General features: G+C 43.7%; 1 protein-coding gene across 2 annotated transcripts; it reads left to right on the top strand.

The window, feature by feature from the left end:
* The first annotated feature begins 302 nt into the window (after positions 1-302).
* Positions 303-15,683, top strand: stil (STIL centriolar assembly protein). Of its 2 annotated transcripts, none has more exons than XM_042007198.1 (16): positions 303-695; positions 2,651-2,758; positions 4,519-4,634; positions 4,730-4,917; positions 5,578-5,822; positions 8,400-8,483; positions 8,648-8,734; positions 8,812-8,977; positions 9,061-9,161; positions 9,241-9,349; positions 10,666-11,562; positions 11,633-11,732; positions 11,805-12,033; positions 12,207-12,297; positions 13,109-13,374; positions 14,966-15,683. In XM_042007198.1, the coding sequence occupies exons 1-16, from the start codon at positions 616-618 to the stop codon at positions 15,516-15,518; spliced, it is 3,420 nt and encodes a 1,139-aa protein (XP_041863132.1). In that variant the 5' UTR covers positions 303-615; the 3' UTR covers positions 15,519-15,683. The 2 variants fall into 2 exon arrangements, with proteins under 2 accessions (XP_041863132.1, XP_041863131.1); XM_042007197.1 differs by having other exon boundaries at positions 9,058-9,161.
* Positions 15,684-17,092: the final 1,409 nt, after the last annotated feature.

Here is a 17,092-nt window from a genome sequence, read left to right as displayed (position 1 = left end):
TAACCTTGTAAGATGCAGCAGCTCATAAATGAAATTCGTGTTTCCCTCTGACGGTAATCGATGATGGGATGGAGAGGTATTCAGATTCACATGGTTTTACTTGATATATTTAGACTGATAGGATATTCATGGCAGCTTTTGGTTTCATGGCACGATAAGGGAAAAAAAAAACCTGTTGGAGGCAGTGTCGACCTTCATTTACGTCATTGACAACACAAGAAGAAGAAATACACCCACAAGAAGAGGAAGTGGAACGCTATTGGTGGGTCTGGCCGCAGCGGAGCTTCCTATTGGCTCACTGAGTTGCCCCGCCAGTGGAGTCTAGAAACAGCGCCATAATTAAACGTCGGCTAACTTCTATTTTCCTGTCTTTACTGGTTGTTGTTAATCAAGTATAATCAGATAAATCAGGTTTAGCTAAAATAAGCGTCGTTACGTTTTTGATCAACCATTTAATAGGCACGAGTGTCGTTATAGTCGTAAAGTGAAAGCGGAGCTGAAATGGTCTGAGAGGAGGCTAACAGGACTAGCTAATGTTAGTAGGTGCTAGCTAAGATAAGGCTGGTGTTATTGTTTATGTTCGACAATCGCTCCTCTCTGTCGGCCTGAACAGAGATGAGTTGTCCGGTCAAGTTTCAGGCTCTGCCCAGTGGAGTTTTTGAGGAGGTTTTTACCCCAGAGAATATTCGTGGAAGGTAAGTTAAATGTCAGTAAACAGGTTTACAACCCACTTACAGAACACTGGTGTAGGTCTGTGTTCAGGGTTCAAAACCCGACTTTATACTTTATCAATAGATTGGCTGATAAAGGAGTTTTAATGACTGATTAACATATCCTGCTAATTTTCCCTATTAGACTTATAATAATGTTTCTTTAGTTCACTAAGGCACCAGTTTACTGCATATACGACAAATAGTCTCCATCAAATTATTTAGACTCCATTATCAAGAATTTGAGTTCAAACCACGATGTGTCCATGGTGATTTTGTGGTGTTTGACTTTGCAGCGAAATCCATTAAGCCAGTGTTTGCAGATGCTTACTGAAAATCTATTAGTTCAATAGAATGAAACACGAAGAAACAGCTTGTGCCATTATACCAGAATCAAGGAGGAAATGGAAGTATAATTTAATTTAGTATTACCAGCTGGTTTGAACAGATAAATAAAAACAATTCTGTAGGAGCGAGGTTGTAGTCTGCTAGTATAATTGTGATAAGATTATTGATAAAAGTGGCAGGCCTATTCAAAACTTGGATCTGTTAAAATGTATATTCAAATGATATTTAAGCCACAGTTTGGTATTTATGCTGAGTTTTATGATATTTGTGAAATCAGAAATCCTAGTTTTGTAGTCTTTGCATTCATAGAATAGTGGATAGTATGGCATATTTGGGCATTTTCCTTATATAACGGCTTAAAGTTAAATAAAGGTAAAACATTGTGCCTCTAGTCAAGGTCTAGCAACAAATTAATGTAAGCATAACGTGTCAATGGGGGCATCGCATGTGTTGATTCATATTGAAATAAAAAAGGTTAAAATCCTAAGAAGAGTCATGAAAAGAGCAGCACACATATGGCAGCAGTGGTTTTTAAGAAGCAGTGCATGTAAAATTCCTGGTGCAGACAGCATCTGTAAGTTGGACTGGATTAGGCTTCCTGCTTAATGGCCGGAGGGAAAACGGATAAAATGGATAAGGAGGAATTTCGTGATGTTGCTGCATATTTGGGCAAAGTGCTCATCAGTCTCTGGAAGGGATGAAGCTGCTATTGAGCCTGTTTAGTTTTAGTTCGGGTGTTGACAGTATAGGGCAGGTCCTCAACCATGTTGAAGACAGCGGCGTGGCTCAGTGGGCAGAGTGGTCGTCTTGTAGCCTGAGGGTTGGCGGTTCGATCCTCGACCTGTCGAGCTCATGTCGAGGTGTCCCTGAACAAGACACCGAACTCCAAATTGCTCCTTATGGGTCTTGGTTGAGTGCCTTGCATGGCAGCTTCCGGCATCAGTGTGTGAATGTGATGTATTTCGTGTGTGTATATTGTAAAAGCGCTATATAAATACAGACGTTTACCATGGTTGACCTTGTCCACAGCAGCCCCCTCAGTGAACAGGCTGATTAATTGTTTTGTTTTTCCGACATTGATAACCAGGCTGTAAAGCTTGCAGCATGCTGTAAGTTGTCCTACCTCAGCTCTGTATGCTGAGTCCTCCCCGGTGGCTTTGAGCCCAACTGCTGTGGTGTCATCATTAAACTTGATGTGATAGCTGCTAAATTTAGCGTTTATCGTTAGTTAGCAGGGTGAATAGCGCTCACTGTGATTGGTTGTGAAATGAGGTGCACAGAAAACATGTGGTGCTCACAACAGCAGCTGATCTAGTTTCTATCTCTTTTGAATTTATGAAGTATTGTTTAATTATGAGCATGATGTTGTCTCTTTTTCCATGTAAGAATACATTTTAAGCTTTTTTTTTCCTTATATCACAAGAAGATAAGATGGGAAACTTATAGAAACTATAGAAATGACTGATGATTAGATGCCTTTTCTTTAAAGACAGATTTTATGTCTGATATGCAGTGAAGTGAAGGAGCTCATCCTTGTTTTCAAGCATATGCTCAAGTTATGACCTCGTTATCTGTTTTTTGTTGTCAAACAGAACCTCAGTGAACTCCCTCACTCAGCTGAGTTTCCCCAAATCCAGATCGGCTCTGTGGGACAGCACTCCTGCAGGAGAGAAGCTCCGCCTCCAGCTCTGTTCTCACAGGTAAATGCACACCTGCTGGCCTCTAACCTGAGGACTGTTTCATACATGTAGAATTTGTCAGAACATACGGGCTTCATCAGTTTCAAATCAAGCTACGTGCCACTAATCCTGATAGATCATGTTCATGACCGACTTTAAAAGATTGTTAGCTCACAGATTAACTGACGCTGACTCGGAGAAGCTACTTTAACCCTTAAAACTCTGGTAGGTCTCCAGCACCCTGAGCACTATCACTTATATCACGGGTGCCCAAGTTCGGTCCTCGAGATCTACTATCCTGTAACTTTTAGATGCATCCCTTCTCCAACACACCTGATGAATGGCTCGTTATCAGGCTTCTTCAGAGCTGAATGACATGTGATGAGGGAATTTTGCCATTTAATTCAGGCGTGTTGGAGAAGAGATGCATCTAAAAGTTGCATAATGTAGTGTTTAAATCCACAATGATCCATGATAACAGCATTATTTATCACATTTCACCATAAAAACATCACCATCACTACTTTGTTGCTAAGAGACCTCTATTTAGACCTGGACATGATGATGAAGCCACTTCCTGTCAGACTTTCCACCAATCAGAGAGCTTAGATTGACGGTAACGTCCAATCAGGAGCAGCCAAAGATCAACCAGTGAGCAGAAAGTTCTATGTGTGTGTGAAAAGAAGAAAAATAATGCTCCTCTATGGCTGGAATAAAGCCAAGAAGACGTTTCTGATGCACGGTGGCGCCACAAAGCAGCTGAGCTGGAGTTGGTTTAGTGAGGATAGCAGGTAAATAGTAGCAGGAATAACTGGAAATGAGGAAAAAGTGGAAACATGGAAATAGTTTCTGTTGTGTGTTTGTTTCAATAACAATATTTTTTCTCCTGAAAGCCAAGACTTGAGAGAACGATGAGATGAGAAAAGGTTTGGTCACTGTTGATCTGTGTGTTATTTCTACAAAGTTCTGTTAGTAATAAATTCTGCTTTCTTCTTCTGTTCGGCCTTTATGCTGCTAAATCTATTCATACATTCATTTTACATCATTTTACCTCCCAATCTGACAGCTGAGATACATCATGTCTGATGCTGACTGGGATTAAAAGCTTCAGCTTCTACATGTGGGTTTACATAAAAAAAACTAATCAAAACAGAAAAAGCATAAATAAATAAATGAATGGCTTGGAGTTTCAGGGTTTAAGGGTCTGGGTTCTTCAGGTCCTGAGGTGGAGGATGACGGTCTTTGCATGTTTTCCTCTCAGTTCACTCTTTTCTGTATATTTGGAAAAAACGAGAAAATGTGGTGACTGAGCCACTGGAAACTGGTTTTAGGTTCAGCAGTAGTGATGGTATAATGAAGCCCCGTGAATGTGTTGAGTCTTTTTAGGAAGGTGCATCCCAAAAGTGTCATTACTCGAGGCCCCATTTAACAGCTCATTTGGTAGAACTGATATCTGCTGGTCCACCTGTTCAATATGTAAACTCCATACTGGTGGAAATGTAAACACAGTGATGCAACTGTATTGTAAATCTATAAATATATTAAAATATATGAACAAAGTAGTATATCTGTCTGTCTATCTGTCTGTCTTTGGTCATGTGATGTTCAGGAAAATAATACAGACTTTGCCTCTGGCTTCATTTGGACACGCCCCCTTCACTCGATGCCGGCTTTGGGGCTTTTGTGTCAGACGTAACATCACTGTTCAACAGCTGATCTCATGTGGTAGTTTTCTCTCTGCTGTCTGATCAGAAAACATTAAAGTGTGTGTGTGCTCGCAGGAAACCACGGGTGGTTCTGCTGGAAAAAGCTCTCCGCCTGGCACAGCGTCACGCTCGCCACAGCAACAAGCCCCGCCTCCACTGCTTCTTCCTGGGATCAGTGTCCATCGACTCAGGTCAGAGGTCACCTGCACGTCACCCTGAAAGCTGATTGATCCTGTTGCAGTCGTATTGAACCCAGCTGTGTGTCTCATGTGCTGCTGTAATGTAGATGAGGAGGGGATCACGGTCACTCTGGATCGGTTTGATCCGGGTCGGGATCAGGCCGGTGCCTCGGGCCGGGTGCCATCCGCTCCTCTGCCCGGAGACGTCCTGGTTCCCTGTTTGTTCGCCCTTCAGTCAGAGATGACGCCCGAAGCTGTCGTCCAATCAGAGGCTGAGCTTCATCGTTGCTTCAAGGTGATGCAGCTCAGACGGCGACACTTTCATTTAATTTAACTTTACGCTTTTTCTAAGCTAAACATGGAGAAAAATCTAGTGTTAAGATGTACTCACACACAGAAAAGCTGAACAAGAAACTTCCTTTAAATGCCTTCAAACATGAGCTTCTTATAAAAACATAAATTCTGTCATTCATCAGGTCTGTGATGTAAATATAGACATGTGGTATCCACAGAAAGTCCAGGATCTCAGTTAAAAGCTCATTAAAAGCATTTCTATGACCAGCAAACACAGTTAAGACAAAAACAATTAAAGACTAGGTACACAAAGTCCACAAAAAGATGTAAAACATCCATCCTGTTCCATCTGTAATGTTCATATTGTTACCTTTCAGCCCAGAAAAGTAGACAAGCAAATGTTTATTATAGCTGTTATAAAGGAGAAACAAAACCTGCTGTAGTTTTCTCAGGATAGAAGAAGTTATGTCCTTCCTTGTTGTTCTGCTTCTGTAGGGTTTATAAAGTAGAGGAACTGTGTAAATAATTTGCAGAACATTTTATAACAAGGTTAAGAGGAACTAAACAGGAAAAAGTTTAAAGAAAAAAAACAAAAGCTATAATAATTAGAGACACAAACATAAAAAGACATGAAATGAGTAACAAGACTCGGCTTTTTCAGGCGTTGCAGCAGTTTGTGAGCAGCAGACAGACTCTGGATCTGTCTCAGCTCTTGAAGATCAGAGTTCACGTCTTCTGCTCGCAGCAGTCCGACGCTGCAGCGTTCGCCATCAGCTGGTCGTCCGTCTGTCCCGCCGTCAGCGTGGACGTTCAGCCAGTCCGAACCGTTCCCATCATTCCCACCGCCCTGCTGAGGAGTCTGACCAGCGTCGGCCGGCCGCTGCAGAACACCGGCCGACAGAGAGGGTGAGACGGCGTAACGCAGCCTCTTAATTCAGTTTATTTATAAAACACCAGCCAGTCTGCTAGAAGGTTTATCAGGAAGGAAAGTTTGAAGATATTCTGAAGCTAAACTGGGAGCCGGTTCCACAGAGTGGGTCCGATACCGGAAGGTTCTGCCTCCCGTTCTAATTTAGGACCTCTAGGAACAACCAGTAAACCTGCAGTCTGAGAAGCTCTGAGAAGATCTGGAACTCTGAGCTCTTAAAGAACCAATGGATCTTGGTCCCTAAGACCTTTATATGTGAGGAGGTGAATTTTAAATTCTACTCTGGATTTAACAGGGAGCTGATGAAGAGAAGATAAAAATGGAGAAATATGGGACTCAACAATAATCAGGAATTACAGTCATCCAATCTGGAAAACAAATCCACAGACTAGTTTTTCTGTATCAGTCTGAGACAGGATGGGTCTCATTTTGGGAATATTACGTAGGTGGAAGAAGGTGGTCCTAGAAACCTGTTTTATACACTGCTCAAAAAAATGAAGCAAACACTGAAATAACACATCCTAGATCTGAATGAATTAAATATTCTAATTAAACACTTTGTTCTTTACATAGTTAGTTTTACAACAAAAATCACACAAAAATTAACAATGGAAATCAAATTTATTAACCCATGGACTGGATTTGGAGTCACACTCCAAATTAAAGTGGAAAAACAACTACAGGCTGATCCAGCTTTGATGTAATGTCCTTAAAACAAGTCACAATGAGGCTCAGTAGTGTGTGTGGCCTCCACGTGCCTGTAGGACCTCCCTACAACACCTGGCCATGCTCCTGATGAGGTGGCGGATGGTCTCCTGAGGGATCTCCTCCCAGACCTGGACTAAAGCATCCGCCAACTCCTGGACAGTCTGTAGTGCAACGTGGCGTTGGTGGATGGAGACATGATGTCCCAGATGTCCTCAGGTGGATTCAGGTCTGGGGAACAGGCGGCCAGTCCATAGCATCGATGCTTCGTCTGGCAGGAACTGCTGACACACTCCAGCCACATGAGGTCCAGTATTGTCTTGCATTAGGAGGAACCCAGGACCAACCGCACCAGCATATGGTCTCACATGGGGTCTGAGGATCTCATCTCGGTACCTAATGGCAGTCAGGCTACCTCTGGCGAGCACATGGAGGGCTGTGCAGCCCCCCAAAGAAATGCCCCCCCACCTTTACTGACCCACTGCCAAACCGGTCATGCTGGAGGACGTTCAGGCAGCAGAACGTTCTCCACGGCGTCTCCAGACTCTGTCACATCAATCAATCAATCAGTCTTTATTTATAGAGCACTTTTCATACATAAATGCAGCCCAAAGTGCTTTCCATGGTTAAAACAATGCCCCCCCCCCCCCCCCCCCCCCCCCACACACACACACACACATACATAAACACACACACAACTCCCTCCCTCCCCGCGTCCTCTCACATACCAGTATGTACAAGCAGGCATACACATACACACACACGTACTTGCACATAATAAAAGACTACTGTGAGGTTGAGCACAGATGAGCCAGGTAAGGAAACACTATCACAGGGAGCCGTCTGCACCGGGAGCTGCTCACAGGCCACGACCGCCAGGACACCGACCCAGGGCACACGGCCAAGTGAGAGGCAGAGGAGCCACCCAACCAGACTGAGAACCCGCAGGACAGAGCTGCAGCAGCCACAGCCGATGAAAGCCCCCGGTGCAGAAAGCCCCCTCCGAGGAAACACTGGAGAAATAACCTAAAAATATTATAAATAGAATAAAAGCATAGAATAAAATAAAAATGGGTTAACACAGAAAAATAAATAGGCTAGGGGAATAAAATAAATAAAAATAAAATGAATAAATATTAAGTAAAAGCTAAATTAAAAAGGTGGGTCTTGAGCCTGCTCTTAAAAACATTAACGTTCTCTGCAGCCCTGAGCTCCTCCGGCAGGCTGTTCCACAGACGAGGACCATACCACTGGAAAGCTGCCTCTCCGTGAGTATGTGTCCTGACTTTAGGTACTGTCACATGTGCTCAGTGTGAACCTGATTTCATCTGTGAAGAACACGGCGACAGTGGCCAAGTTGCCAATCTTGGTGTTTTCTCTGGCAAATGCCAAACGTCCTGCACGGTGTTGGGCTGTAAACACAACCCCCACCTGTGGACGTCGGCTCTCATACCTCCCTTATGAAGTCTGTTTCTGACCGTTTAAGCAGACACATGCACATTTGTGGCCGGCTGGAGGTCATGCTGCAGGGCTCTGGCAGTGCTCCCCCTGTTCCTCCTTGCAATGTGTTACATTGTGTAGTGTAAGTGTTCCCTTTATCTTTTTTGAGCAGTGTATGTGAGTCAAAGGACAGATCCTGGTCCAGAATAACTCCAAGTTTCCGTACAGTAGAACTGGAAGCTGCAGTGTACCATCCAGAGGAATTACATAGATGGTGTTTTCCTGGGGTTCTCAGATCCAAAGATTATTTCTGCCATAACATGTCTAATGATTTTCATGCACAACATTAATACTATGGGTCCAAAAACCGAAGCTTCGGCATTAAATTGATGTTTTTGTGTCAATTACAGATTTCTGACCATGGACCAGACCAGGAAACTCGTCCTCCTGTTGGAATCTGATCCAAAAGCCTCCAGCCTGCCGCTGGTTGGACTGTAAGTTTTTTGTTTGTTTCTCAGGTTGAACCATTTTTTCCTGTGAATGAACTCAGAATTCAGGCTCAAAGAATCTAAAATTTTACAACTAAAATTCAAGAGATGGTTTTATTTACTTTCATGAGCAGCGTTGGTAATTCTTTGTACTTCCTGTCGTGCCACAGCTGGCTGAGCGGAGTCAGTCGTGTGTCCAACGCTCTGGTGTGGGCCTGGTGTTTGAGGTTCATGTTTAGCTCCGCCCTCCAGGACAGGTGAGTGACAGGTATGAAATTGGTGCATCATGATAATTCTGTCCTGTGTGTCACCACACGTCTGTGCTGTGTTTCAGAGTTCTGTCAGAAAGCGGATCTTTCCTCCTCGTTGTGTTTGGATCCACTCATAGAACTCCTCAGTTCTTCCAGTGTCGAGGCTCCGGACCAGGACCAGGACCAGGACCAGGACTACAGCTGGACTTCCAGCTGCTGACTGCCTCTCAGTCTGCTACACTCTACCAGGTAAGAACACTCTGGGTTTACATGTTATCTGTGCTTATGAAGGGAGCTGGAAGACATGTCTGATCTGAATGTGGACTCAGCAGGTGGCGCCTGTGGAGGGTCGGGTCCTGCAGTGTGAGCTGGTTCCGGAGGACCGCAGCAGACAGACTGAAGTCCTCAGAGCAGCTCAGACCTCCTTCAGCAGGTCAGAAGATTTGTGTTTATAGAAATAATTAGAGCAACAGCGACCTGTATGTGATGCTCATGTACTGATGTGTCCTCAGCACGCCTCCACCCGCTGCACCGCTCTCCATCAGTGATCAGGACTCAGGAGTCGAGGATGAGGACTTTTCTCCTCGACCCTCCCCAAGCCCTCACCCCCCAGCTCCACAGGTCAGATCTGTTAGCCAGTCCTCTGGCTTCTGTTGTAGTTGCAGCACTTTGAGTAGTTTTATTTCAGCTGTGGACTCAGTTCAGACGAACATTCGTTCCATTTTTCTTTCCAGACAACATTCAGTTTTTATACTTTGTTCCTGGAAGATCATTCGGGACTTTTAGGTCCTGTCAAGTCATTTTTCCCTCATTTTTTTGGTCACAATTCTGGTTGTGTTTCTCTTTATCAGATAACTTCTTTTTTTTAAACTGGGAAATTTCAGTTTTTCGTGAAGCTCATCAGGAACCCGGGGACGAATATCCTTCCATTCAGCTCATTAGAGGACAAAAAAGTCCTCTCCCAACAACCGCTATAAAACATTACAGATGAAGATTTTGTATATTTAAGACTGGTTTTCAAAAAAGACAATAAATAAATAGGATTAAATAAAATAATAAAAGAGTAAAATAAGATAAACAGATAAAAAGAAAAAAAATCTCTTGTCCACCGTATTATATGAAAAAAAGTAATTTTATTTGTTTTTTTTTCTTTTAATTAAAAACAATATCAAGCGATCAAACTGGCACAAATTTAAATAATTACACATTTGAGGTTTTTTTAAGACTGAAGTTAATTTAGTGATCTAAGCAAAAAAAAGAAGAAAGGAATAAATATTAATCTGTAATGTTTTTATAGCAGTTTCTGGGAGAGAACTTTTTTTTAAAACCTCCAATGACCTAGTGTCTTTCTTTCTTTTTTTTTTTTTTCTTTTTTTGAAGGACTTTTGGGCTCTAGTGACCTTCATTTTTTAAAAGTAGCTGGACAGGAAGGGTGGGCCACAGTCCGGGACTCGAATGTGGGCCAGATGCTCAACTAGTTGAGCTACGCCCCGACCGGTGTCCTGTTGACCCAATTTTTGAGCTAGAAAAAAAATCCTGGATTCAGTGGTCCAGATCACCCCCACAATCTAATCATTTGTTATTTATAAAGCACTTTTCCTAAAAAAGTCTCCACAAAGTGCTTTACATGATAAAAGCAATGTATGCATGTTAAATAAAACAAGCCTTCACACATCAAAGTAGCATAGCAATATATATGTATATGTGTGTGTATATATATATATATATATATATATATATATATATATATATATATATATATATATATATATGTATATATGTATATATGTATGTATATATGTATATATGTATATATGTATAACTTTGTAAAACTTGTGTTGTAAAACTTTGGCTCTTCCTTCTCCTCCCTCTCCTCCTCCTCCTCCTCCTCCTCCTCTGGTAGGTAAATCTGACCTGATACTATTATGTCGTTTCAGACTCGCCAAGTTCAGCCGTTGGTTCCGGAACTCTCTCTGCTGATTGACAGCAGCTTCTCCTCCAATCACAGCGGAGGTCAGGACTCCTCCCACAGACCACCTCCACCTGTCAGGAAGCCTGCTCCTCCTGCTGGGCCCACCTGCTCATCAGCTTCCAAACCTCCTCCTCCTCTTCGTCACTTCCACAGCACTCCTAACTCCAACCTGCAGCCTCCATCCTGCACCTGCTGCTCCACCCAAAACTGTACCTCCATCTTCCCCTCCCCCCCAGCGCTCCTCCCTGTTACTGCTCCACCTTCCTCCCCTCATCACACTCCCTGTCCGTCACACCACTCCGTTCCACCTCCTTCCTTCCATCAGCACACTGCTCCTCCTAACCTTCCTGTTCATTCCCCTCCGGCCTCCCACCGACCAACTCCTCTTCCTAACCTCCACTCTGCTCCACCTCCCCCTTCCAGCCCCCACCATCCTCCTCTGCTGCCTTCCTCACATCAGCACACTCTTCCTCCTTCCAGCAACTCTCCATCTAGTCACCCTGCTCCTCCATCCCATCACCCCAGTTCACCTCCGCCCTCTCTGAACCCTTCAACCCCCCTCCCAACACAACACCACACTCCTCCTCCCTCCTCTCGTCTTTCTGCTCCTCCTCCCTCCACCTTCGGCCTCCCACAAGCTCCTTCCTGTCCCTGTTTCCACCCTCTTCCTCTTCCATGGCATGGTGACTCCCCCACTCCTCACCCCGCTCATCCAGCAGCACTAGACCCCGTGTCTCCCCCCTGGCTCCCCCGTCCTCCCTGTGTAAATCGCTGCTGCGATCAAAGTGGAGGAGTTGCGCCACCGGACACCTACCAGCTCCTGCTCCATCAGGACCGCCAGCTGCGCCTCCTGCAGGCTCAGGTAAGACTTTGCTGTGAGGCTTTGAAGAGTTCAGGTAATCCAGCAGTTGGGTCACCGTGCTTGTCTGCAGGTCCAGATGCTGCTGGAGGCTCAGAGGAAGCTTCAGTCCTCCAGCCAGCAAGCCGACACCCCGACACTGAGGAGCACAGCCAGCGTCGCCGTAGAGACAGGTGTGTTTACCTGCCGCTCACCAGACAGAAACACACTTCTACATATGTCATCGCCATCACTGATGTTTTCAGGTGCCAGTCTGTTCTGGGGGAGCCATCCTGGAGCGCCGCTCTCTTACCAGGAGGAACAAGCTCCTCCCTCCTCATCGAGCAATAACACCTCACCTAAACCTCCCCCTTCGTCCTCCTCCAGCCCCTCAATCGCATCGCATGACCTGTCTGTCAGGAGGTCTGAGGGTGGAGCTGAAGATGCTGACATCACAGGTCAGGCGGCGCCCTGCTCCTCGTCTCTACACCACAGGTTAGACTCCGCATCCAACCTGCCGTCATGTTCGTTTAGTTTAACTTGAGTGATATTAGAAGATAAGTCCTCTGTAAACTGTGTGAATATTACCTGGAACAGCAGTAATCCCCTTACTGCTCCTGTTTGTCTCACTTCTAATATGAATCGTTGAAGTTCTGTGTTCTGTTCAGCCTCAGCGGCCTGCAGAGTCCAGTTCTGGGAGAAAGTGTCAGCATGTATGGACCTGCAGAGGAGCAGCAGAGCTTCTACCACAACCTCCTGGTAACACATTTAATCTGTTTATCAGCAACACTGATGATCCAAACCTCTGTCAGCATGCACAGCAGAGCCGTGCACGTCTGCTGTCACATGAAGGACGTTTGTTCAGAAAAAAAGACAATATGTTTATCCTTTTTTTTTTCTTTCATTTTCTGTAATTTCTATTATGTAGAATAAATATGAGCCAGAACCATCAAGCAGAAACAGCCACTTTATCAGGTCCACCTTCTAGTACTGAGTTGGACCAGAACTACCTTTGTTCTTGGTGTGATAGAACAAGCTGGTGGAAACCTTCCTCAGAGGTTTTCTCCATATTGACATGACAGCATCACACAGTTGCTGCAGGTTTGTCGGCTGCATCCATGATGAGAATCTCCCGTTCCACCACATCCCAAAGCTGCTCTACTGGACTGAGATCTGGTGGCTGTGGAGGCCGTTGGAGTCCAGTGAACTCATCGTCATGTTCTAGAAAGCAGGTGGAGATGATCTGAGCTTTGTGACATGGTGCATTATCCTGCTGGATAATTTCTTTCTTCCTGATTCTGATGCTCAGTTTGAACTTCAGTCGTCTTCACCATGTCTACATGTATGAGTTGCTGCCATGTGATTGGCTGATTAGATGTTTGTGTTAACAGGAATTTGAACAGGTGGGTCTGATAAAGTGGACAGTGGGTGTATAATCAGCATCTGTTGACATGTTGGAATAATTGGTACCCAGGATGCAACTGGGTATTATGTGTATGTTTGTACCTTGTTTACAGATTCAGTCTCAGAAACAAACAGGTCATCTTACTGCAGCTCTGTTCGTCCTCAGACTCAGCTCAGCAGTCGTCTCCAGGAGTCAGACAGCAAGCAGGAAGCTGAGGAGGACTCCAGGAGGAAGAGTGTGTCTGTGTCTGACCACTCCCAGTCGTCCCAGTCCTCTTCTTCATCCAAGAGGAAGCAGAACCAGCAGAGTCCAGAAGGAGACCCGGTGATCAGAGCCACTCTGCAGCAGCTGCAGCAGCTCGGAGTCGAAGTGGATGAGGAAGATCTGACGGAGTCTGATAAACACCGACACCGAGCGCTGGAGAATGCCAGGTATGAACTCACCTGTTAGCAGGTTGGTCTGTTATTTTTCATATTGCTGACATGATGTCACCATCATTGATTTTTTTCTTGGTACGATTATTGTCAGAGAAATAATCATAATTTAATTTGATTTTATTTATAATGATTCTTCTGCATTAATTGTTTTCTCAACACTATAAATGAGTAAAATCACAGGAACTCCCCTTTTAGGTCTAAGTTATTTTTATTTTTATCTTTTAATGCCAGCATAACAAAACAAACAAATTAAAATCAGCTCAAATCTCCTCTGCTGTGTAAAGAATAAATAAATCCTACATATGTAGGATTTCTCTCAGAGGAAACAGGAAAAAAGGCTACAGGACCGCTACCTGGACCAGGACCAGGACCGCTACCTGGACCAGGACCTCTGCCTGGACCAGGACTGCTACCTGGACCAGGACCGTAACCTGGACCAGGACTGCTACCTGGACCAGGACCGCTACCTGGACCAGGACCGCTACCTGGACCAGGACCTCTGCCTGGACCAGGACTGCTACCTGGACCAGGACCTCTACCCTGGACCAGGGCCGCTACCTGGACCAGGACCTCTACCCTGGACCAGGACCGCTACCTGGACCAGGACCAGGACCTCTACCTGGACCAGGGCTGCTACCTGGACTTATAAAAATGCTTTTGAACATTTCTTAGAAAGCAGGAAGAACATCTGGCTAGCTTTGACTTCCAGCTGCTGTTTGACACATAAATACTGGAACAGTGGAAATAGAGAAACTAGACCACATCTGGAACTAAATACCCTTTCCTTTGCAGACCATCAGACCCTGACCAGTAAAAAGCATCAACCTCACGCTGAGACGTTTGTCTCAGTAAAACTGTCCAGCAACAAAGCTTGAGATGTGTTCTGATACGCGGCTACAAATTTAGCTTAGCATTTAATGTCAGTGTTAACACCATTAAACCAAACTACTGAACATTTAGCTTTACTTTAGCATAAAAAGCTGCTGGTTATCCTGCAAGTGGTGAAAAGTATTCAGTGTTTTTCCTCCTTTCAGTGCAGCTGTTTTATGTCCTGTTTGCAGGCTGGTGAGCCGTCCTCCACCATCACACCTCGATCATTTTTTTCTGTAACTTAAAAACCGATGAGAACGATTTAATCCCTTTTCTCTGCCGTACTTCCCCACAGAACGAACTTTGCTTTTGTTCCACGTTGCGCTGATCTGCTCATACAGTTCAGATCTAATCTTTTCTAGAAAGTGATGATATTGAGGAATAATTAGGGTTTACTAACCACAGCGTTTACCACGATTACTTATGAAATCGAGTAATCATAACATGGAATCATGATGGAAGCAGGATCTTCATCTTTAAAATGATTGTGTTTGGAATCAGAATGATGTTTATTTACCTGTTAGCTGAAAACCCTCCGACCTCCAAGTATTGATTTGACTGATAAGGGACCCAAAAAGGAGGAACTCCGTTTGTCATCATGATATGGGGTGATGTTCAGCCACGCGTCTTAGAAGAATAACTTGATTAAACATGAAGAGAAGGAGTCAGGTGATGTGTAACAGCTGTTCTGACTCTGTTTGCTCTGTTTCATCAGCACTCTCGCGGGCATCAACCCGGCAGCTGTCGTCTCCAGACTGAGCGTGTCTGAGCCTTCGCACAGCGCTCTGTTTCCCGGAGGCAGCGTGGATCTGAGCCTGGAGGCCAACGCCATCGCCCTGCGCTACCTGAGCGACTCTCAGCTCAGCCGGCTGTCTCTGGGAGGCCACGCCCCCCAGCAAATCCCCGCCCCCTCCTCTTCCTCCACTGATTCCCTCCTGTCACCTAGCAACATGTCCTTGGCCACCAGGAAGTACATGAGAAGGTACGGCCTTATTGAGGAGGAGGATGAAGAGGAAGAGGAGGCACCGATTTGTCAGCCGCTGACCGACACTATGAACCTGAAGCTCCTCCCACAGAGTCAGCTGATCCGAGACCTGCGGCCAAAAATGAAGCTTTTAGCCAGCGGCACCAAACAGGACGGCAAAGACAAGGAGAACTGTTCCGGCAGGCGGCCATCTTTGATTGGGGCGGGCAGCCGTCAGCCGGAGGGATCCGTGGGAAACATCCTGGACCTGAGCCGCCTGAGACAGCTCCCCAAATTATTCTGACAAGTTCTGCTCGTTAGACTCGTCTTCAGGGTCCTGATTTAACACCATGGTCCTGGTTTTATAGAAACCTAGACCTGAACCACCTGAGAACGGCTGTCCAGACTCAAAGCGCTTGTTGTGTTTGTGACCTTTAGTTTGTCAGATTTTTATCTTTCAGTTTTTCTTTCCCTGATTTTTTTTTTTTTTAATGTGAAACATCTTTTGCACATTTTTTTTTTATATTTATGAATTTACAATAAATTTTACATTTAAACAGGACAAGAGTCTGAATACTTTTATATAAAACACAACAAACTCACTTTACAGGAGTCTGCAACATTTAGCTAAATGTGAACTTTGATTATTGAGGTCATTTTATGGGTCAGTTGTGTTTCTTCTATTCCAGCAGTCAAAAATCCTGAGAAACAGCAAACAGTCATATGTAGATAAATGTTTTTATTTAAAGACCCGACATCTGACGCCCTCCATCCATCTGCTCCACACCCTAATTGGAGCCACAAGTTTCTTCCACGTCTTTCAACTTGATGATGGCCTTGTTTCCTCTAATCATTCATCAAAAATAGATTAAATTCACTCTCATAATCCACAGAAAGCTGTAATTTAATTTATAAACTCTTCCTAGTTTTTTATGTAAAATGTATTAAAATAAAAACTGAATCCTACAAAGAAAATAATTATATTTATTATTATAAATAATATAATTATCTGACATATACTAAAACTCATCAATCTCATTGATTTAGCAAAAAACTTTATTTTAAATTATTCATTGCATCACATAAATTAGTTTAAATAGTTTCATTTTGTTTGAGTAAATGTTCTTTGACATTTCATGTTATTTTAAATTATTAAATATTTAACATCTATTAAACATATATTAGTTTAATAATTGCCAGATTTTAGAATTAAGTGTTAAAATCAACATTTAGGGCTAAAACTTAAGATTTGATTTAATTTAAAAAAATTTATACAAAATTTTAGTAGATTTTTTCACTTTTTATTTTATTAAGAAAATCTTAAAATAGTAACATTTTTAGATGTAAACTATTAATCCACATTCAGACAAAGTAAGTTCTAAAATTAAAGATGGAAAATAAATAATGAAACCAAAGTGTTTTAGTCAGATTTTAAATAACTATAAATAAGGTACAAAGCATTTTGCAGTTTAAGATAAATACCAACAATGCAGATCCAAACGTTATAATTTCACTCAGTGGAAAATTTAAATATTTTTCATCCATTTCATTAATTCAAAAACAAGTCGCAGTCAGGATGGATCTGATTGCTGATCTTTCTGTGCAAAATGCTGCACACACACCAGGGGGTACTCCATAACATAGCTACAGAAAGTCAGGTCGTATGAGGAAAGCCAGGCTGTATGAGGAAAGTCAGGTCGTATGAGGAAAGCCAGGATGTATGAGGAAAGCCAGGCTGTATGAGGAAAGCCAGGCTGTATGAGGAAAGTCAGGTCGTATGAGGAAAGCCAGGATGTATGAGGAAAGCCAGGCTGTATGAGGAAAGCCAGGCTGTATGAGGAAAGCCAGGCTGTACGAGAAAAGCCAGGCTGTATGAGG

This window comes from Melanotaenia boesemani, chromosome 14 (assembly GCF_017639745.1).
Source record: "Melanotaenia boesemani isolate fMelBoe1 chromosome 14, fMelBoe1.pri, whole genome shotgun sequence".
NCBI classification, from domain to species: Eukaryota; Metazoa; Chordata; class Actinopteri; order Atheriniformes; family Melanotaeniidae; genus Melanotaenia; species Melanotaenia boesemani.
Note: the sequence above shows the minus strand (reverse complement) of the source record. Positions and strands in the feature narration are given on the sequence as shown.